The sequence below is a fragment of the Nipponia nippon genome, unplaced genomic scaffold, assembly GCF_047370975.1.
Source record: "Nipponia nippon isolate SJK-2023a ecotype South Korea unplaced genomic scaffold, ASM4737097v1 scaffold_2, whole genome shotgun sequence".
NCBI classification, from domain to species: domain Eukaryota; kingdom Metazoa; phylum Chordata; class Aves; order Pelecaniformes; family Threskiornithidae; genus Nipponia; species Nipponia nippon.
The window spans coordinates 119727239-119749040 of NW_028262336.1; the positions used below are offsets into that span (position 1 = coordinate 119727239).

The window sequence follows — 21802 nt, forward strand, 5'->3', positions numbered from 1 at the left end:
CCTTTCTCTTCTCCTTTGCCAAAGCGAATCTTCAGTTTCCCTTCTATATTCCCACTCTCTCCTCATTAGAATTATGTTTTTCTTTCCTTGTTTCCTCACTTGGTCACACCTCTCCCTTCTCTCCAGCCTTTCTGCCCTTCTCCCTCTTTTTTCCCCTGTCTTATTGATAATTTTCTTTCCTTCTCTTCTCGTCCCCACTCTCCTTACCCAACTCTTCCAGCAGCATGCTTTGGAGCAAAGCCAGCGCCAAATTTTGCACAGAAGATGACTCCGCACCAACGGCAGTACTTTGCTGTGCCACCACCTCGTGCTTCAACCACATTTTCTGCCACGCGCCCCTTGTTCCTCTTCATGTGCTTGCACTCCTGCCATCTCCTGCCTCTCCTCTTCTGTCAAACTGTGCATGGCTGAAATGGTTGCGGCAGTAAAAAGGTCTCCACTGCTCCGATATGCGTGTCCCAGGGGCCAAGGCATCGACCACTGGAACACTGCCTTAAAATAATCAATAACACAGGATGGCACACCAACGTCACACTGGCCAACCAGGGATAACTTGGGGTATTTCCTCATTCCCCGGAGAGAAACAGCTATTTGTTTAATAGAGGCCGTCGCCCGAAAACATCGCTGTGCCTCCCTCAGACCACCACGCTCCAGGAGAGAGGAGCTGGAAAGCCTGAAGCCAGCTGCGGGGAACTCTGGAGCCTGGAGGCCATCTGAGCCCCGTGTTGAAGGTAAGCAAAGGTATTTACCTGCTTCCCTCAGCACTAAAACACAAAACTCGAAAACGCTGGTTAAAAATTAGAAGCTTGCTCTAGCTGCATTGCTTAATGAAGCTGTAGAAAGTGCTTTTGTTTGCTGAATTAATAAAGTGTTTTGAGTGTTTCTGGCAATCCAGAGTGTTTTCCTAAGCTGTAATAACACAGTCAGATCCTCTGATGTACACAGGTAGCAAAGTGGCATTGATTTTGGTGGTAGAGACTCACACTAGGTATGGTGATTGATGTTTAGGTAAGGTCTCCTTGCAGTTTGAAGTGGTATTGAGATAGGTCAGAGAGAATGGGCTGTAAACCCCTGTTCTTCCAGCCAAAGAAGCGTCATGTTCCTTCGCATCGGATGAGAATTGAGCCCTCTGGCTATGTGCGAAAGATGCAGAAGAGAATTTATAACTCGCCTACAAGACTTAGCTTTTATAGAAGGAGGCCAGGCTGTGCCTGTGCTTGTTTGCTTCTCTCTGGGAGGGAGGGAAGTAGATGAGTTTGGGCAAACGCATGGAAAAGCAAAAGTTAGAACGAGACAGGAAAGCAGACAGGCAAAAGTCAGTGTGAAAAAATAGCAAATGCATTGGGCATTTGAGAGTAAGATGGGTGAAATACCCAATATTCTTTCCATTTCCCTCCACTCCCTCCCCACTTCATCTTTCATTTGCACATTGTCGGTCTGCATAGATTTTTATCTCTCTAAGCTGGGGCTTGCAAAGTGCCCTGCCCAATTTTGAGCACTATATAAACAATAGGTAATGACTGCAAACCAAGAAGCATGTCTGTTAAAAATGTACCCTTCTGGAATAGTTTGATGCCAGTTAATTTGTTTTAAAGCTGGATTAAAAAGCATAACGTGATTGTAAAGTGCTCAGAAGATAAGGCATATAAACACAGTGATCTTATTAAACTCGTAGCAGCAGAGAGCAAAGCAAATTTTTTGCTATAGAAATGCAAACTCAGAAGAAGTCTCAGTCTCAGCTACCTCACAGCAATATACAGCATCCCATAAAGTCTTTCTGTTTTCCCTCTCAGTGACAGAGGTCTGAGGACATTGGTCTGTCTTCATGCCTTACCTCACCTCTTCGCTGTTTTCGTTCTGTCAACGAAGCCGGTTTCAGTCTGTCTCTGGCTTTCTCAAATATCTTCATACTATCTTTCACCTGGGCTTTTTTGCTTGGGAACCCAGCCTCAATTGATTTCCATACTCCTGGCCCGCTTAATACCTTCTCAACACGAACTTCTGTCACAAAACTTTCAGGATTAGCCAATGCACATGACTAAATTGAGGGACATTTGACTGTTTACTGCCTTGGTTATTACAAAAACTATTTGCACGTAGCAAGCATAGGCATGCATGGGTGCATGGGTGCGTGTGTGCGTGTGCAACATGGGTGTGTGTACTGAAATGGTGTGTATCCAGATTATCTTTCTTCTCTTACATTTTATAATCTGCTTGTGGTAGAGCAAAGCCATCTTTGTCATCAACTGTCAACTTTCTCTGAGGACAGAAACCTGCAGATTCACATTTTGTATTTTTATGCATTTGAAAGCCTTGAGCTGGAGTGAAGCTACGATAAAACATCATGAAGAAGTTGTGATCAGTTTATGCCATAAAGTTAACGGCAGCGTGAAAGTTCAATAATCTCAGTTACAATAGTCTGAAATTTCCAACCTGACATGGAGAAATACTTGTGGATCCACTTTTGTATTGATCGGCATTTTCCCTTCTGCTATAGATCACAGCATGAGTGCAGTATGAGCTGGGGTTGCTCACTTTGGTGAAGGGGGATCTAATAGCAGCCTACATGAAATTTGTAAGGGAGTGACAGAAGTAATGGGAGAGGATATAATGAGGAGCAACAGCCACATTTCCAGCTTGGGAGATTCAAGTTGGACATGAGGAAAGACCTTTTCACCAAGAGGCTGGGGCAGCCCTACAACAGGTCACCCACAGAGATGGTGGTAGCTTCATCCTTGGGGGTTTTCAAGGCTCAGCTATGCAAAGCCATGGCTGACACAGCAACCTAGTGTTGGTGGTAGTCCTGCTTTCAGCAGGAGGTCGGACTGGAGACCTGCAGAGGTCCCTTTCAACCAGTGCTTCATTTATGTTGATTCTTTGATTTTAAAAGATGACTCTTTGATTTTAAAAGAAGAACCTGACCACTGTGAAATATTAAGCTGCTGTTTTACACGTTACAGCAGATCTCTGAAAATGAGGTGGGATGGCTTTGTGACCTGCCCTTAGAAAATAGACACAGGATTAGACATGCTTCCAGTTTTTCAGATATTTTAGCATGGGTGCCAATCAGCCCCATAACCCACAGTCTTATCTACCCTTATCTGCAGAATAAGCACGTCATAGGAAACACTAATGCAAGTTTCTCCAATTCTTGCTGACAGTGTAGTTTTGACTGAAATAGAGAAGGTAGGGATGCTGGTGAGGGTCCCCAGTCTGCCCCAGTGCCAAGGCAGGGTTGAACGTTTCTATGGCATTCCTGGCAGTCATTTCCTGCTCTTCTAGACCTTCAGTGCAGAATATTTCAAATCAGCTTCCCAAGACAGTGGTCCCAGACAACCTGGTGCAGCCACCTGCCCTTCCACCCAAGGCCTTAGCCCCATCATGAAGTCTGCCAGCCAGGGCATCAGTTTGCGTGGCCATGGTTGTGTTACTGATGTTCCAAATGGACAGACAATTGTCCATTAACAGCTACAATGAAACTCTCCGTTCATTTTGTACCAACACATGTTTAGTCCTGGCAATTTTAAATAAATTCAGTTAAACATTCCAGTTTTTAATAATTCCATTTTAAATAAAGTCTCTGAAGGGAACAGGCTCTGTAGAACAGGATTCTCTGTGTAAGTCTTAACTGGAACACTTCTTGCTTCAAAATTGATTTTTCTTTCATTAAAGAAGAAAAATGCTGAAATCCCGTGCTCTCTGTGCTGCAGTAACCCAAACCTCCCTGTGTCTTTCCTCAGCTACCATGTGCACGGGGAAGTGTTCGAAGTGCATTGGGATCACCCTGTTCCCGCTGGCGGCATGTGCCATAGTCTCCAACATCCTCCTGTACTTCCCCAACGGACGAGTTCTGCAGCTCAGCGAGATAACCGATCTGGTCTGGTTTTTCCATGGCATTCTGGGAGCTGGGATACTGGTAAGAGAGAAGTGTTGTTACTGTTTCTTATGGGGTGTTTTTTTGTTTTGTTTTGTTTTAAATTCAGAGCTAAAAAAATCTCTGTTAACAAAAAAAGTCATAGAAACGTCTTTTGCATAAATGTGTGAGTGGCTTAACTGGGAAGCTGGGGTTCAAGACTGAGAAAGTACTTTCAAGACTGAAAAAGTCCCTAATCACAGGAATAAAAGGTATTACTGAAATAAATGTCAGGACTCCAAGTCGGGAGGAAGCAATAGGACTAACTTCTCCCTGTGGAGAAGGGTGACATGGGTGTTCATGTCTCCATGAGTCAAAGCAAAGCTGAGGTCCTAAGCTCAGCTGAAGGTGGTGAGTTTCACTATTGGCTGCACCCCCTCATTACTCCTCTAACTGATTTTATGCTCACATAATTCACAAAAAACATTAAAAGCAAAACTGAAACATGTTTCAGTAGGTATTCATTAGAGACCCAGCCAACACTCAGTGGATGTGGAGCTGCGAATGGCTTAAATCTCAAACACCTTCTGTGTTCCCACACCTACCTCCTTCTGAGTTTGATCTGGTTTGTATGTGCTCTTCTATAACCAGTTCTCCATTCCACCACTCAGGAAAGATCGCTTTTATGTGAATATCCATAACTAAAAGGGAACGTGTTTGGGAATACTGATCTTTCCAGGTCATTAGAAAGCCTGCTCCCTTTATGCTCTTCCAGTTATCCACTCAAGTGCAGATAAACAGCTGAGCGAGTAACATGCACGTGACAAGTACTGGCTGTTACGCAGCCTAGGCAGATGGTAAACTGGCACAGAGCTGGCTACCTGTACGTCAAAAAACCGAATGTTTAAGAACAATTAACTTAGAGAAAAGCAAATCTCATTGTCCTGGTTTTGGCTGGAATAGAGTTAATTTTCTTCCTAGTAGCTGCTGTAGTGCTGTGTTTTGGGTTTAGGATGAGAATAATGTTGATACACTGAGGTTTTTGTTGTTGCTCAGTAGTGCTTACGCTGGTCAAGGACTTTTCTGCTTCCCGTGCTCTGCCCGGTGCACAAGAAGCTGGGAGGGGGCACAGCCAGGACAGCTGGCCCAGACTGGCCACAGGGCTGTTCCGTACCATATGACGTGATGCCCAGTATATAAACTGGAGGAGCTGGCTGGGGGGCAGCAATTGCTGCTCGGGGACAGCCGGGGCATCAGTCAGTGGGTGGTGAGCAATTGCATTGTGCATCACTTGTTTTCTATATTCTTTCATCATTATTATTATTACTATTTTTTTCTTCCTCTGCTGTCCTGTTAAACTGTCTTTATCTCAACCTGTGGGTTTTACTTTTTTTTCCCGATTCTCTCCTCCCATCCCACTGGCAGGGGGGAGAGTGAGCGAGAGGCTGTGTGGTGCTTAGTTGTCAACTGGGGTTAAACCACAACACTCATTCATAGTCAGGCTATGATGCAGCTACCACTTAAGTCTATGGAAAAGCTACAATGGATGTGGTTCAGACTCATATTTCCCAAAGCAGAAACATGGTACAAGATCATTTAATAAATTATTCTCCGACAGCAGCTTGCCTGCTTCTTCTTCCAGCTACCACTTGGGCCTATTACTCATGCTGAGCTTGAGCGTAAGCATGAGTTTGTGGAAGGCAGCCTAAAGAAAGAAGTGGAACTACATGAGAGACCTGTGGAAAATTCGTATCACTGCAAGCCCAGGAGTCATTGGCGTTCAATGAAAGGAAAGGCAGATGTTAGGAATGAGAGCGTCACAGGCTCATTGAAAACGTGCGTTCTTTTAAGGCTTCCACAGAGGCTTGCCTGTGGCCAGCACCACGTACATCAAAAATGAGAACAGTAAGTGAAAGGGGAGGAAAAATTTGCATTGACCTTCAAAACACAGCATTAGGAGTAATTATTGATCCACAAACAATGCTGTTGAGTGTACATTTTTTCCAGAAAATGGCATGACAAATGCCCACAGGTGAAGAGAAGGGGAAAGAAAGCATTATCATCAGCTCCATTTTCCAGGTGCTGGAAGCATGGAAAAATGAAGACTGGCTTCTGGGCCTCATAGGGATCTAAGCAAGGGGAAAGAGTGCCCCATGACTGGAGCCTGGGCTGTATCCTGACTCCACAGTGAGGACCGACCGGGATGCACTGTGTTCCCCCATGCACCCATCTTCTCCCCAAAGGAAACTCAGGAAAGTCATGCCAACAGGCTGGAAAATCTCTCCGTAATCAGGACACAGCCTCCAGAGCCAGGACTGTGGGGGAAACTTCATAACAGCCTGGCCTGGCTCTGTGAGCCAGAAAACCTGCCTCCACCTGAGAACTTCATCCGTAGACTGATGCCTAGGTCATCAGCGGACTCTTTGGCTGAGCAGCCGGCCCCACCCTTTCCTCCTCCTCTGCTGCTTCTCTAATGGAAATTTATGTGACGTGAAAACCTCTCCATTTCCTTATTTCAAAAGTTTAGGGTGTACAGAGAGGAAGACTGGCTCCATGTGTCATAGTAACGTCTTTCCTGATGGAAAGCCCATGTGCAACACTGGGAAATGCCTGACTGAGCCATGGCTTATGCTCAACCCTCATTTTACTGACAACAGCCAAATCTAGCAAATTCTCATTCCCATGTCAAAAGGCAGGTGTTTATAATCAAGCACTGCAAAAAAAAGAAAGCTGCCAAGCAAACCCTTCATCCTGAGCCAGGCTAATACACAGTACAAAGGTGTTCACAACTTAGATGGGAAACCTCCAAAGAAGAAAGATAGCCCTGGAGGAAAGGGAGTGTTGGTTTGATGGGCAGAGGTATTAGCTTTCCTTCTGAGTGCTAGACAGTGGCATGCTGGGGCTGAAGCTGCCTTGGGGACCACCTGTGATTATTTAAGAGCTGACTTCTTTCCAGGAAGAAGAACATCTTTTTAAGATCAATGCTCTACATCTGTAGGCCTCCCGCTGTGGTCCAGCGACCAACACAGGTGCTGGAGGCTGCTTCTGGGGTGTGCATAAAAGGCAACAGAGAGAAAATCCTTTGAAAAATATTTAGGGGCCTGCAAATCTAAGCAGGTTTCATAACACTGTCCTACACAATCGAACAGAGATATTCACACACATAAATTCCTCTGGCTTCATTCACCATGGTGTACTGGGTTTGTGAGGCAAGGTTTTGGTAGCGGCAGGGCTACAGGGGTGGCTTCTGTGAGAAGCTGCTAGAAGCTTCCCCTGTGTCCAATAGAGCCAACGCCAGCCGGCTCCAAGACTGGCAACCACTGTCCAAGGCCGAGCCCATCAGCAATGGCGCTAGTGCCTCTGGGATAACATATTTAAGAAGGGGGAAAAAAAACCCAACCTGTTCAACTGCAGCCGGAGAGAGGAGTGAGAATATGTGAGAGGAACAGCCCTGCAGATACCAAGATCAGTGAAGAAGGAGGGGGAGGAGGTGCTCCAGGTGCCGGAGCAGAGATTCCCCTGCAGCCTGTGGTGAAGACCATGGTGAGGCAGGCTGTCCCCCTGCAGCCCATGGAGGTCCACGGTGGAGCAGATATCCACCTACAGCCCGTGGAGGACCCCACACCGGAGCAGGTGGGTGCCCAAAGGAGGCTGTGACCCCATGGGAAGCCCATGCTGGAGCAGGCTCCTGGCAGGACCTGTGGACCCATGGAGACAGAGGAGCCCAGGCTGGAGCAGGTTTGCTGGCAGGACTTGTGACCCCGTGGGGGACCCACGCTGGAGCAGTCTGTTCCTGAAGGACTGCACCCCATGGAAGGGACCCACGCTGGAGCAGTTCATGAAGAACGGCAGCCCATGGGAAGGACTCATGATGGAGAAATTCATGGAGGACTGTCTCCTGAGGGAGGAACCCCACGCTGGAGCAGGGGCAGAGTGTGAGGAGTCCTCCCCCTGAGGAGGAAGGAGCGGCAGAGACAGTGTGTGATGAACTGACTGCAACTCCCATTCCCTGTCTCCCTGCACCACTCGTGGGAAGGAGGTAGAGAAACTGGGAGTGAAGTTAAGGTCAGGAAGAAGGAAGAGGTGGGGAGAAGCTGTTTTAAGTTTTAGTTTTATTTCACATTATCCTGCTCTGATTTGATTGGTCATAAATGAAACTAATTTCCCCAAGTCAAGTCTGTTTTGCCTGTGACAGTAATTGCTGAGTGATCTCCCTGTCTTTCTCTCAACCCACGAGCCTTTTATTATATTTTCTCTCCCCTGTCCAGCTGAGGAGGGGAGTGATAGAGAGGTTTTGGTGGGCACCTGGTGTCCAGCCAGGGTCAACCCACCACACATGGACATTCTGCTCTTTGTGCCCTACATGGGACAATATCTCTCCAACATCTAGTCAGGCCGTTTTTACAGCTTTTACCTTTTTTGTTGTTTGTTTGGGGCGTTCTCCTTCTTTCATTAACTTTACAGGGATCATTTCCTACTTTCTCAAATACTCATTTTCTTGCGTTGCTCTTTGAGATGCCTACACAAGCAGTGGTGGGCAGAAGCAAGGCAGCAGGAATGCTCTGGCTGCATAGCTAGACCCACAAAAGCTTTCTTGCCCTCTAGCTACCAAACTAAATGCAGCTTTTCCTATCTCCACAGTGCCTCTGTAAGGTGGCATTATATCCTGAGACACAGGTGGTTGCTGACTCCATTGTATCGGTCCAGCTCCACCTGATAATTACCCTGGAGAAAGCCGATGTGAACTGGGAGTTCCCTGTTGAGTGAAGCCCATTTTGTAGGTTTTTCAGAAGCTTAGCACAAAGAACTGAAGTCAGATGTGTTTCAGGAAGTTTAAGACTGATTTCCCAATTATAATCCAGAGCACGATGCTTAGAAGATTTAAAGTGACATAATTCTTACTCCTGTGATGCATCTTTTCTGAGCAGAAATTCCATTTTCTCAAAACTGACATGTTTGTTCCTGAAAAAAAAAAAAAAAACAAGAAGCCCCTGCTGAAAAGCAGTATAGCTTCAGCAGCCAGAAGTACTGTACCAGAAACTTGCCAGCCAGCTCTAGCGGTAATCCCACGCTTCTTCCTGAGTTACTCTTCAGCAAGTACCAACATCTAAGTGGGTGTAACTCATAGAGAAGAGGCAGAAGGTGCTTTGCATTTGAGGAACATGATGCCTCAGCTCCTAGACTTTAAAAACCATCCCAGCAGAAGTCCTGCACACCAATTTGGCTTGTGCTTTTCTCACAGGTTATTTTGCCGGCATTCATGATGCTGGGAGCAGGCGGAGCAGGATGTTGCGCTAACAGATGTGGGGTAAGTAGATACTTATGTGTTGAAATGGCACTATAGGATTTGCACAATAGCTCTTAAATGGCTGCTCATCAGGTGGAAATGTACAGTGACAAACCATCACACCACCATCAACAGCCATGTCAGGGAAATGCAGAAGAAGAGCTTGATCTACAGCGTCCCTGGGCTGGGGCTGAGAGCTCAGTTAGCCAACAAGAATGTTATGATACTGCAGCCACTGATACGAGGGAAATCATACTCAGCCAGAGCAGGTACTGGAGCATTTAGCCACATTGGTGAGAGCAGAGGAGGACGAAGCTACTTCACTTCACCCCACATAAAGTAAAGCACGTCTCCAGCTTCCTCCTGCTCAAGGTGATCCTAAAGATTGAGACAGCTGCCTGCTCCTTCTGCTTTCAGCTGGTCCTGTTTCCTCCATCCCCTTCCATGGCAATTTGCTTTTTATCCCTGCTTACCTCTGTAGGGGCAGATAGGTCCCCTACTTTGCAGGCCCATGCTAAAAGCCTGAGCTGCTGCCGGCACTCAGGAGCCAGCACTGCTTCCTGGAGGCTGGTCCCCATGGAAGGCTTGGACCCGTAGCATGCATTTGCCCAAGCATTATGCCCATGAAAGGTGCAAATGCAATTTGGGCTCTCTGTCATCCTTTGTCTGGACAGAGAGACTTTTTCCCTTGATAATTAAGAATATTATAAAGCAACATGTTATACAGGCATCTCTATTAATCCTCAAGCCCTGGGCACAGACTTCTATGTGGCTATCATTATTAGCAAGAATAAATTGACTTAGAAATGTTTTTTTAGTCTGCATCCTTCCCAGAAGCAGCCTGGAATGAGAGATTCCATACAATAAAGCATGTCTCTTCTGTACTCTTCAATTAATATTTAGTTTGATCCATGAGAAGACCTTTACCCCTTCAAGATGTTTTACTTAAGTTAATTCATTATTCATAATACCAAAATAATATTCTTCATTAGGATGTCAGCAAGTGCATCCCAAGGGACATGTCATTACACTGATTTTACCAAATGTCACATGCACAACGGGGATGCTAATGATGGCCAAGTAGGCCAGTTGCAGAGCTGGGATGTGAACCCAGGCACCCTGAACCCAGTGCCTGAGCCAGCTGCTTCTCCTGGTTTTGAGTGATGTAGAAAGCAGTGGTGAAAACCAGCCATACTGTGGCCGTTCCCATGCTCTGCTGAACATGGTAAATCACAAGGGAAAATTCAGCTGAACCAGGTTCAGTTCATACAGCACCTCAGGGCTCCCTTCTCCATCCTTTATCCCAGCATTAAATATTACAGAGCCCAGAGTCAAACTTGCCCAGACTGGCTGGGCTCACTCCCCCAGCCCACTGGTGCAGGTGGTAGCACAGTGCCATCCAGCAGCCCACACCCGCAGATCCGCGGCACTCCTCTGCTCCCCTCCACCACCCTTTCGCTGTCTGAGCCATTCCTAGCAGCAGCACATGGATGCCAGGTATCCTGTCTGCACCTTCCCATCACTGATCGGTTACCTACAAGCTGTTCCTCCTCTTCCTTATTTGCTGTTATAGAGGAACACAATAGACATTGTTGAGAAATAGTTTGATTATGTGCTATGATATGTATAAAGAGAGGTAGCTGATGGCCAGGTGATGAAGCTACTCAAACCAGAGAACAGGCTCGATGAGGACAGTATATCTTTGAAAATGCTGTCTTCTGGGACTGTGGGAATTGCCCACCTCTTTGAGGGGGAAAGGGCTGAACTTCTACAAGTCCCCCTACGGTTTAAACAGAATGTGGCTCAATGTAGAGATGTGATGGGGACCTGAGCAAAGAGCGAGTGGCTATGAACGGAATTAAAAACAACTGTTTCCCCTGCACAGCTCCTGGGGAAGAGTGATTTCCAAGCGTGCAAAAAGAGGTGAGTATTGCAGGGAGGTCTGAAGGTTAATGAAGTGCTTCTTCAGGAGAAGAAACCTCAAGGAAGCTTTGCTTTGGGGACAGCGGGAGGAAATGCACAGACACCCACAGCAGGGCTGCTCAGATGCCCTGACCATATGGGCTGTGTACTCAAGGCGGGGTATGCTGTGAATCACCAGGCGCTGGAGAGCAGAGGAGCCCTGGGACTGGTTCAAACATGCATGATGGCAGCAACTTCCCAAGGTGCCAGAGCTCCTTGCAAGGTGTCTGGGTGGGCCTGATACTGGGTCCCCAGCTCTTGGTGGCTTGTCCACCAACTTCTACCTACTGGCAGAAAAATAGCCCACGCTGGAGCTACTCAGGAGCCTCTGTAATCCAAAGGTTAGTTTGTCCACCTTTCTGCTTTGGGGACTTTAGGTATAAAGTTATAATTTACACTGAATACTCAGCATTGCATTTCATAGGGAAAAAAAAGGCTAAAGAACTAATACTAATCAGAATAATTATTCAATCAGAACATAACCATTTTCCTCAGGGTAGGGACTCTATCCTATTATATTTTGTGCAATCCCTGGTTTAATAGTTTCAGACTTCATCACAGCCTTTACATGCTGCTGAAGTATCAACAACAGTAATAACAATTACTAAATTTCTCATTCTTTTATTCACCTTATTGACTTCTCCAGCTCACGCTGATTATGTGCTGCATTGAGTAAGTTTTTTCATTAATCCATTTTAAATTGTTGCCTGCAAACATACCTAGATGGCTTCTTGTCCTTCTGTTATGGAGTAATGGTTTTGGAAAGTTAGAGGTTTAGAAAGCTTCTGTGTCGTGCAGCTTAGCGTGTGCACATCTGAAAGCATCCACTGCACTGGCACAATGAGGAAAAAAGGCTCCCCAAAATACAGCTTCTGTCGTTGCATCAGCAAACATACTCCAGTATTTCTCTCTAAGCCTTCCTTAAGAGTTACTAGTAGAACAAGAATAGCCATAGCAGCTTTCCAGACAAATAAACCTAGATAAGCAAAGATACCTGGATAACCAGACAGAATGCTAATTCCACAAAAAAGCATATACAGAGAAAGAAACAGAGAAGAAGAAAGAAATGTGCATGAAGCAAGAACCAGAGCAATAAAGAGCAGCACAAGCTGGGACAGGAGGAACTTGGTAACTTCACCAAAGCAGCTGATGCAAATGCTCAAAGAATGAATGCTGAAAGTCTTCATCAGCTCATCAGAGACAATCCAACTGTGTGAAAGATAAAGCAGGGAAAACATTAAAAGAAAATCAGCAAAAATAATCAGCTAAACCTTTGCAAGAAGTAGAGAACAGGCCAACACCATGGGAAACTAATTTCAACAAACTCAAGCATCCCAGCTTAGATCTCATGTTGCAACTGAAGACACAAATGAGGAAATAAAAAATTTCAAAAAAAGTGATAAATGAAGATGGTACAGCTAGGGAAAATGCTGAAAGGTTGAGATGATGCAATAGTTAATAAAATTGTTGGATTTCCATAGAATATGGGACAAGCCTCCAGAAAAGACACCAGAAGAGTAGATATAATGGGGAAATGCCACTGTGTGTCTAGAAAATGCCCAGGAGAGCCAATTAAACAGCTGCAGCAACTTCAGACTCCCCTTTCAGTGACAAGTAGTCTTTGTCTGTATAAACATGTATAAACAGTAAAGGAAATAGGTGAGATGAAGGTAGCCATACAGCCAACAGATTTCAAATGAGAAAATCATGTGTCAAAGCACTGATGAGTACTACTAGTACTAACCACTATCATAAAACATAGTAGTAGCAAAAGACCATTTGACTTTTTCTATCATAATTGTCTTTGGGATGCCCATACTGCTATGCTGTGCTAAAACCAATCATTAGCATAATTAAGATCCTTCAACCAAGATGCAGAATGCACAGTGAAGTAAATGAGAAAATAGGTGGAGAGAAGTGGTTCAGTGTAGGCAGGCGTTTCAGGCAGAGTATCAGTCACCCTCACTGCAAGGCATGGCTGGTGATGTTGTTATGAGAAACGGTGCATCAGCTACAACCCAGCGCTGCTTTGGTCTGGGACAATATACTAAATTACCTACATTTTGCTGACAATGAAGCTCTGCTAAGAGGCAACTCAGCCAACATGCAGATAAAGACAAAAAGGGTGTTCAGCTTTGCAAAAAAAGACAGTTATTAATCAGTTACAATGAAATAAATCTCATGAGAAATCCCAGCAACTTTTAACTCAAGGATTGCTTTAGAGGCAAAAGGACACACAAAATTAGTCAATTCACACACTGGCAGCATGCAGGGTTGTACAGAAAGCCCTAATGTCATCGGGTGGCAAGTTGGAAATGGCATTCACCAGCTTGAACACGTTTGGATAGTGAATAGTTTTCAAGACGATGTCACAAAACTTCAGCGTGGATGGTGGATATTTCCATTTGACTCTGTACCACAGCACTCTGTGGAGCAGCTAGCATTAGAAGAAGGTTTCTACCTTCCTCGTGGGCTATTAGATTTCATTGGTATTTGCTGGCAACAGGGAAATGTTGCCAGAGGTATTTGGCTTCAAACCCAAGTCATAGATGGGAGTGTTTCCCATGTACTTCCTCAGCCGTGCCTCTGCCCTGACTCCGAGGCAGTCTTGCTGCCTTGCCCCTAGTCCAGGTCTTCCCCTGGCTCTGTCAGTCTGCTCCAGAGTTTCCTTTTCTCTTCTCCTTCTTGGCAGAGTTGTGAACAACCACAGGCCGGGACTCTTAACAAGACTAGTGGGAAGCCCGTGCCAGATACAACACCAGTAGCACCCGCCTGAGATTCTTGTTTCTATATACAAACAGCAACCAGATACATTCCATCCATTAATAGAAAACTACCCCAAAACAGAGCAAAGGTAACGTTTCTGTGGGAGTGGCCAATGTAAAACGTACAGGTGCATTACATATAACTCGAAGTCACTGCTGGTTCATTGCCACACGCAGCACAATTACATTTCTCAACACGAGCAGTGGTAACCACATGTCATGCTGTTGCAAAATGAAGCAAAGCAGCAATAAGAAAGGCTCTTTTGCATTCCTCATCAATTAGCAAAAACAACTACTGCATCTTCTGTCGCTTTCATACTTGGTTCGGTAGTTGCTTGCTAGTTTCTGTTGGTACAAGGGCTGAGAAGGGTGCTCTTGGTGAAGAGGTGGAAATGCCAAGGCACATGTTGCGGACCACATCAAGCCAGTACTGGTTTCATATTGGCTTTTTGAAAGAAGACCACCAGATTTTTCGTAATTGATTGGTCAAGTATAAAACACTGAATAATTAAAGCTCTGGGCTTACCCACTTTTAAAAGCAAAACAAATACAGTCTGAAATCCTTTCACATCTACGATAGCTGCACTAGTCAGAAAAAGTCAACTGTTTTTTATTCCCACAATTATCATACTATCACTACAAGTTTCAGCATATAGTAAGAAACAGATAAAGATAATTTCCTTCCCATTCAGTGTAAGCTTTCCATGCTACTCAGTGCCTCTGTGCATGCGATGTTGAAGGTCTTTTCCCTTTCAGATGCTGCTGTCAGTGGTCCTGGCTGTGCTGGGATTCGCGGGAGGAGCATATTGTGCGGTTATCTCCTCACTGGGGCTGATTGGAGGCCCTCTGTGTGACACGGGTGATGGAGAATACCTCTACCCTTTCAGGAACAACACTCTGGAGTGAGTATGACTCACAGGCTCCTCCAACTTTGCTTTCCCTAACCCCCCCCCGCTCACATCTTTTTATAGCAAATTTGAATTTTTCCAAAGTGAACTGTTGGTCCATCCAGTCTACAAATAAATTCACAGTTCTCTGAGCCAGCGTGTTCCAGCTGGTCTTCTCTTTGACCAAGGATCATCTTTGGGCAAACAGCCTGAGTTTCTTTTGTTGTGCTTGTCAGCAGCCCCTTGCGCCAGTTGCACCATGCTTTCAAAAGGCTGCTGAACTGTGACTCCCACCGGAGTCAAAAAGAAATGTTCAATAGGTATGCCACATTAATCTGTTAAATTATCATGAATGGAGTCTACTCTACCTACTTCCGAAAAGCAAAGCAAAAATCTTTTCTAACTCTTTAAAGTTAACCTTGGCAACCACAGTTTTCAAGCCAGAGCTAGAGATGATGGATGGACTGGGCTGAGATACCACAGCAGGAATGGAGAACATGGAGACACATTTTAAAACCATTAGGGACCTTTCCCTTTAGTTGTTAGCACTGCCATAAAACAAAAGGGAGATTCTCGGGCGTGCGACAAAGTACAGATGTGGCTCTCTTCCCCAGCATCAATTGCACCTCTGCAAAGGCAATTCTGAAGACAATCATCAGCTTTTACCAATTGTAGTAGAATTTGAGAGTCACTTTGTGCAATCAAGTTCAGAAAATGTAATGCCAGAAAACACAGAAAGCATTCTTGAATTTTTATTTTCTAATACATTGCCAACTATTTTTCTCTATCACAGAGACAATTACTTGTTCAACCAGACAACATGGAGCATTTGCAAAGAACCTGAAAACATCATCCTTTGGAATATCGTCCTTTTCTCTGTTCTCCTGGCCATTGGTGTGATTGAAGCTATTCTTTGTTTTATTCAAGTCATCAATGGACTTACCGGCTTCATATGTGGCACATGTATGAGGAAAAGAAAGGTTGGTATGCAGTAAAAGGTATCAGAGTGCTTTACATTCTTACCACTTTTATTTTTCAGGATCTGGGAATGGTACATGATCAGAGAGATCTGCACAGCCCCTGCATGAGCTCCTCCGGGGAGCTGAGGCAGTACACATGCATTTGCACGCTCTCTGTCGCTCACATTGTAGTCAGGGATAACACGGTCCTCAGATATTTCAAAACAGCAGAGCAGTGTGATGTGTTGACACACTCAGTTGCATGGTTGTGTTCCTATTCAAGAAGACTTTTTGATAAAGTGGAATGACTGCCCAACATCCGTGAGAGAGAAGTAGAAGTGGTTTTAGCTGGTCAACAGTAGTAAAAATGTCATTTTACAAAATGGAAGAAAACCTCTTTCAAGTTTCATTTATCACCACTGCTTCCTTTTCACTGTTTATTTTCGTTGTACAAGATGCTTGCATTAAGTCTGATATCCCTCTGGAATATTAATTGATCATCTTTCATTCATTGCCTTTCAGACAAATATTTCTGGAATGTGACTGACCTACAGGGAATGCCAGAACAAGCCCCTAGCTGCCGATTCACATACGATAAGGATAGTGTGCTGTGCTGTATTTATGGGGGGATGACAAATAAAGCCCAAAATGTTCAGGAGTTTCATGAGGCAAAATGAATATTTTATGAAGAAGTCAGGGTGGAAAAAGACATTTAGATCTGAGACACCAAATTTTCATCTCTCTAAATATATATAAAATCCTATATATATATATATATATTCCTATATATATATAAATTCCTGCTAAATCTCAGGTATTGGCAAAAACACTAATCTGACTGGTCCTGACGGCTGTACTTGTGCATAAAACACAAAGGTCCCCAGATTAAAGCTCACCACTTGCCCTCTTGTGTATATGGGAAACTGAACCGTTGTTAAGGTGTGCATTTATCAGCTGCATGAAGCAGGCGCTCTCTGGCTGGATGTAAATAACCTCCCATCCCCTCCAAATCCCACCTTGAGCTCACCTGTCTGTTCCTATTAACTTGCTACCCAGGCATTCCCAGATTTAAATTAGGATGCGCAGAGAATATATCGAGCGGCATTTGTGACACTGCAGACGCAATTGAAGCACGTAGTCTTCAGCCTCCCTCAGCCGCTCTGGAGCCAAATCCCCTTGTGCTCATTCGGTAGCTTGCTATCACGTTTGACAAAGTCCAGCGCACTTCTACATCAGTTCTTCAGGAGCATCTGAGAGACGTGGTAGCCCTGGAGGGGCTATCTGGGTCAATATAGACAGTAGAGTTTGGAGCAAGAGTTTAACAATGTCCTGTTTAACTAAAGGAGGAGAACCTCAGCACCAATTTTGCCCTCACGAGACTGCATAGGAGTCTCACTAATTTCCACACAGGTCTGTAGAGCTGTTCTAGAATAGATCACATGGACAAGCAATTAACTGGTAAAGATAAACATTACATTGATAAAGGTAGTAATTATGTGCAGCTTAGTAACAAATAACAGATATAATCTGAAAGGCAACAAATTGCATCAGTCTTAGTGTTACAGCAACAGTAATCCCAAGCAGGAGCTGCGTAATTCCCCATCATCACACAAGACCAAGCCCTTGATGCTACAGTCCATGACTGGCAAATTTCAGAAACCCCATCGCTTCGGTGACTTCCTCAGAGGTTAATTCTTGGACATGCCACTGAATTCCCTGAGTCAGCCAAACTGTAAGATAATCTTTATCCATCCTGAAGGCATGTATGCCATTATGAAAATCTGAATATATTTAAAGCACTTGGAGTCTATTTTTCAAAGAGAGATATTTATGTTTTCTCAGCCAAAAGTTGTTCATATTTCTGCATTGTAGCATGGGAGCAAGTTATTTGAACACAGTTATTGCATCCCCGTTGTATCCCCATACAAAATGGGGAAGAAAACGCCAGCTGTGCTAAGATGAGGAGCACATGTAAACTTCCTTGGAGCATAGTTTCACCCCTAGTAGAAGGAAATCTGACCATAAAACTTAAAAGTACCTTCTGTAAAAAAAGCATAAGACTTGTTGAAGTTTGCAGTCATGACTAGGTGCATCCAAACCTGCCAGGTGGCTTAAAAAGCTCATGTTCATTGTCAGCAGTGAAGCCTGCACAGTGCTACCATATAAAGTGGACTTCAAAATAAAGCCAAGTGACTCAACCAGAAAGAGAGTCAAGGAGGCAGCTAGAAGTAAGGATATTCAGCATGTAGCCAGACTGAGAGAGATTCCTTTGTCAGCAGAGGGGCTCTATGAGCTCTTCACAGCCCTTAAATATCAGCCCTGCCCTCATCCTTTAGTTTTGTCTCCCTGACTCTCATCTCTATGATAAAGCCAGTTTGGGCTGTGCCAGCCCTGGGCGAGGGAGAGGTACCCAGTGGCACACACCACCTCCAGCACGGGAAAGTGAATGCACTGTACTGCTGCTATCTGCTTGTTCCAAGCTGTCCTGCCCTGGGGATGTTTAGTGTCACATCTGTGTGCTAATGGGGACACCCTCTGTCCTGTCAACTGTGCAATCACTGGCCTGACATTTAATATGTATAAATATTAAATGTTGTTATTCTGAAGTTATTTTCTGGCTTGATTTGTGTGACTTAAAGGACTTGTGACTTCAAACTAGCTCTGGTAGGAAGACATATGGAATAACACAGAAAGTAGAGTTAAATTCATCTTGTCTAACTTGAACCACTGAAAAGGAGTCTTTTCTGGGGTAAGCGTCAAGCCACATAGTACATGGAGAGAGGTAGCCTTCCCCCAGCCCATACTGAAAGAGATGTCTAAAGCAGGCAGGAGGAATTGCCTCTCCAGGCAAGATTCAATTGTCCACCCTAGACAGGAGCACGTGGTGCCATTTGAAGTGCAGCAAAGCATCCTGCTCAGCCTCCCGATGCCACGTGAGGTGGCAAGGGTCTTCCATGTGTCCTGTGTCACTCCTGAGAGCCACTCTAGATCTCTAGAAACCCAAGTATCTCAGCTGGAGCTAGCAACATGGAGGTGCAGGTGACCAAAGCAAACGCCTGTCTCTTGCAAACACAAGGATGCTAAAAATTCATTTAGCCAAGATACTTAAAGGTGGCTAAAATTAGGTGAAATCATTTCAGTTCATGGCTTTTCGCATCCCCCAAATCACCTTTTACATGTGTGTCAAAGCCTGAGCCCTCGGAAGTGTCACCAGAGCCTTCTCCGGGAGCCGGACGGTACATCGCAACAGGGGCAGCTCCTCGCACCGAGCACTGCAGAGAAACCTGTAAGAAAATGGCTACATAACACTAATAACAATAATTTTGGTTCGGACAGAGAGCTGGCTTGAGTAAAGACAAAATATCATGTTTCAGAATTGCTATTACTACAGATTTTAATTTTTTTTTTCCAAAATAGGAAGAATTATTTCAGTGAAATCTCCTAACAAAGGAAAAGAGGCATTTTGTCTCTGAATGTTTTATGTATTGAACACATGAAGAATTTAGTAAAACTAAGGAACTCATAATACTTTCTATATCTATCTTTCATGTCTATTCATCTTCTATCTATCTGTCTATCTATCTATCTACCTACCTACCTATCTATCAATCTGTCTTCTCTATATCTACCAATATTAAATAATTAATGGTCAAAAACTCACACAGGCATAATGACAAAATATTTGTTTAATTTTTGTATTTGTTACTCACTGTGCAGTATCACCACACAGGCTCTCATACAAGGAGTAAAAATGTGATACTTTCTAATCAAATTATCCCTCTCCCTTCTGCATTTGAAACTCTTGCAGAGCAGCCACTTGCAAATCTGAGTTGGTTAGAAGAGATGATACTTCTAACAGATGAGGAAAAAGTGTTCCTCGGATTGACTTGGGATAGGAATAAAACTTCAGACCAAGCACACCATGTGAAAAATTGTAAATGTCTGGAGACAAATGGCCCAGTGTTTCAGCTGCCAAGATCAAGGGCATGATTCAAATACCTGGGTTGGAAACCACAGACTACTTCATACCTTCTCATTTCAAGAGGAACTGTCAGATCATTTTGATGCAAATAGCTCAGATGCCTCAGGCCCCAGTGCTCAGTTTTTCTTGGTGAGCAGAGCAAAGCAAACCAGTGAGAGGCTGGTCCCCGCAGAGCTCCCTGTGCCACAGCCTCTGCTCCACTGCCCCATCCCCAGCTTCTCCCAGGGAGTTCCTCCCAGGCAACCACTTCTTTGCAAAGAAACTTTAAAAAAATCCCAAAGGAAATAATGATTAAAAAAAAAAAAAACAACAACCAAAAATTACCTTTCCAGATTCTCAGAGTACTTTATTTCCTTTCCTACAGAGCACCAGCTCACTGGGTTTGTCCCTTTCTGGAGGAGTGACAGGGGACAGCCACCCTTTGGAAATGCCCTTCCCTGCTGGACCTGTCTCACCCCACAGCCCCCCTTTCCTCCTGAGCCCATGGGCCACAGAGGGCTGCCTAAAGTTTGTCATCAATAATGTAGCACATTTAACCCAGAAAGGCAGGGCAAGGACTTTATCTTAGGCACAGAGGCCACTGTTTTGTCCATCTTTATTTCTTCCTCAGAATAGCTCTAAGTGCTCACTATGGTGCAGATCATTTCCACCATAGATAGAAAACTTCCCTGGTACACAGCACTGCTCACTTTCTCCATGAACTCTATTTTTATCAACCACCCATGTCAGAGTTTGTTCCATCAAGGTCAAGTGATAAGGAGAGAGGAAGAGCTCAGATGAGTAACCCCCAAGGCAGGTACTCAGAACCATTGGACATACGGCAGAATATCCTGGCTGCTGCCCCAGAAGGGCATGTGTCTCCCACAGGGACTCTGTAACATCTGCTTGTCCATGTGGCCATCTCAGAGGCTTTAGAGCATCTCAGGTGGCGCCAGCCATCCCTATGTGAGCATCCAAATCAAGCCCTGAAACATCTGGGTACAGCAACACCGCTCTTAAAAGCAGCCCTGAGTCCAGCAGACTGAGATCTGCCCTCTCCCTGTCCTGCCCCACAGGACCCAAAATAGGTCAGTGAATCATCTCCTAAAATGGCATATTTCTCCCCACGGGTTACGCAGGGAGCTTGAAGTGAGTGGCGCAGCAGCTGGCACCCAAAGATGCAGCCGTCCATCATGAGCAGGGAGGTGAAACCCACCTCAAACATCTCTCCATTAGTGAGACTTCTTTTTTTTTGGTAAAACAGATGCATTAGCCATCTAGTGGCAAAAGAGCACAACAGATTCAGTGTGGAATTGGTCTTTGTGATATAACTTCATGCTTTTACAATCCTTCTTCCATGTACTGTATATCATCAAAACCACTCCAGCTTCAGATGAACTACTTTACACATACTTTTTCTCTAAGTCGCCTTCATTCCATCATTTAGCATTTTCCCTTACATTTTGTCCTACCATGTCTGCCCTCCATCCCTCTGGGTAATTAAATGAAGTTTCCCTGCAGATTTTTATGCCTGCTGCTTTTTACTAGTTTTTTTTTACAGACGTTCTCTGCAGATGTCAAAGAACAAATTCAAATCTTGTTTTGGACGTGTTGAATTTAGTTGACCCCTATATAAAGGATGCAACGCCAGGTATTTCATCCCAGGAGTGCCTGGCTACAGAGCGGGCTGAGACCCAGCTGCGTGCACCTTCAGCCACATGCACCTTCAACCCTATTCTGTTCCTGCCTAGGAAATATGTTGCAAAACATTTGTTCATAGAAGAAAGCTTAGTGTGTGCCTGTGTGTAATCAGCATTTTAAATGTTTTTGAAATATCCCATTTTGAGCAAGGAAGGCAACCCAGAGAAACCAATGGCTTCATTGCCACCGACAGCTGCAGTTTCTACGACTTTGTAGCAGGTACATTTAAGGCGGAAGGGAGTGTTTCTAATTACCACCCAGAAAATGTGCCTTGAAAATGCACAGCGTCCCTTTTTGTACATAAATAATTGCGTCAAAGTTAAAACCCCTTACTCAATCAAAATAGCACTCGATTATAAATATAAAGGAATATTTGTCCTAACGCAGGATAAATAATCTGTTTGTCAGGCTTTTTCATCTTTTTTAA

General features: G+C 44.6%; 1 protein-coding gene across 1 annotated transcript; it reads left to right on the plus strand.

Annotated features, from left to right (window-relative positions):
* The first annotated feature begins 630 nt into the window (after window positions 1-630).
* On the plus strand, window positions 631-16256 carry LOC104017345 (transmembrane 4 L6 family member 1). Its single transcript, XM_009470366.2, has 6 exons — window positions 631-741; window positions 3741-3916; window positions 9096-9161; window positions 14624-14769; window positions 15548-15734; window positions 16236-16256. The coding sequence occupies exons 2-6, from the start codon at window positions 3746-3748 to the stop codon at window positions 16254-16256; spliced, it is 591 nt and encodes a 196-aa protein (XP_009468641.1). The 5' UTR covers window positions 631-741; window positions 3741-3745.
* The last annotated feature ends 5546 nt before the right edge of the window (window positions 16257-21802 follow it).

What these genes read in the sequence shown, in the direction of transcription:
- LOC104017345 (XM_009470366.2), top strand. Translation starts at nt 3,746, where the DNA reads ATGTGCACGGGGAAGTGTTCGAAGTGCATTGGGATCACCCTGTTCCCG. An exon ending in TTCTGGGAGCTGGGATACTG is followed by an intron (nt 3,917 to 9,095) that starts GTAAGAGAGAAG and finishes CTTTTCTCACAG; the next exon opens with GTTATTTTGCCGGCATTCAT. An exon ending in GTTGCGCTAACAGATGTGGG is followed by an intron (nt 9,162 to 14,623) that starts GTAAGTAGATAC and finishes TTTCCCTTTCAG; the next exon opens with ATGCTGCTGTCAGTGGTCCT.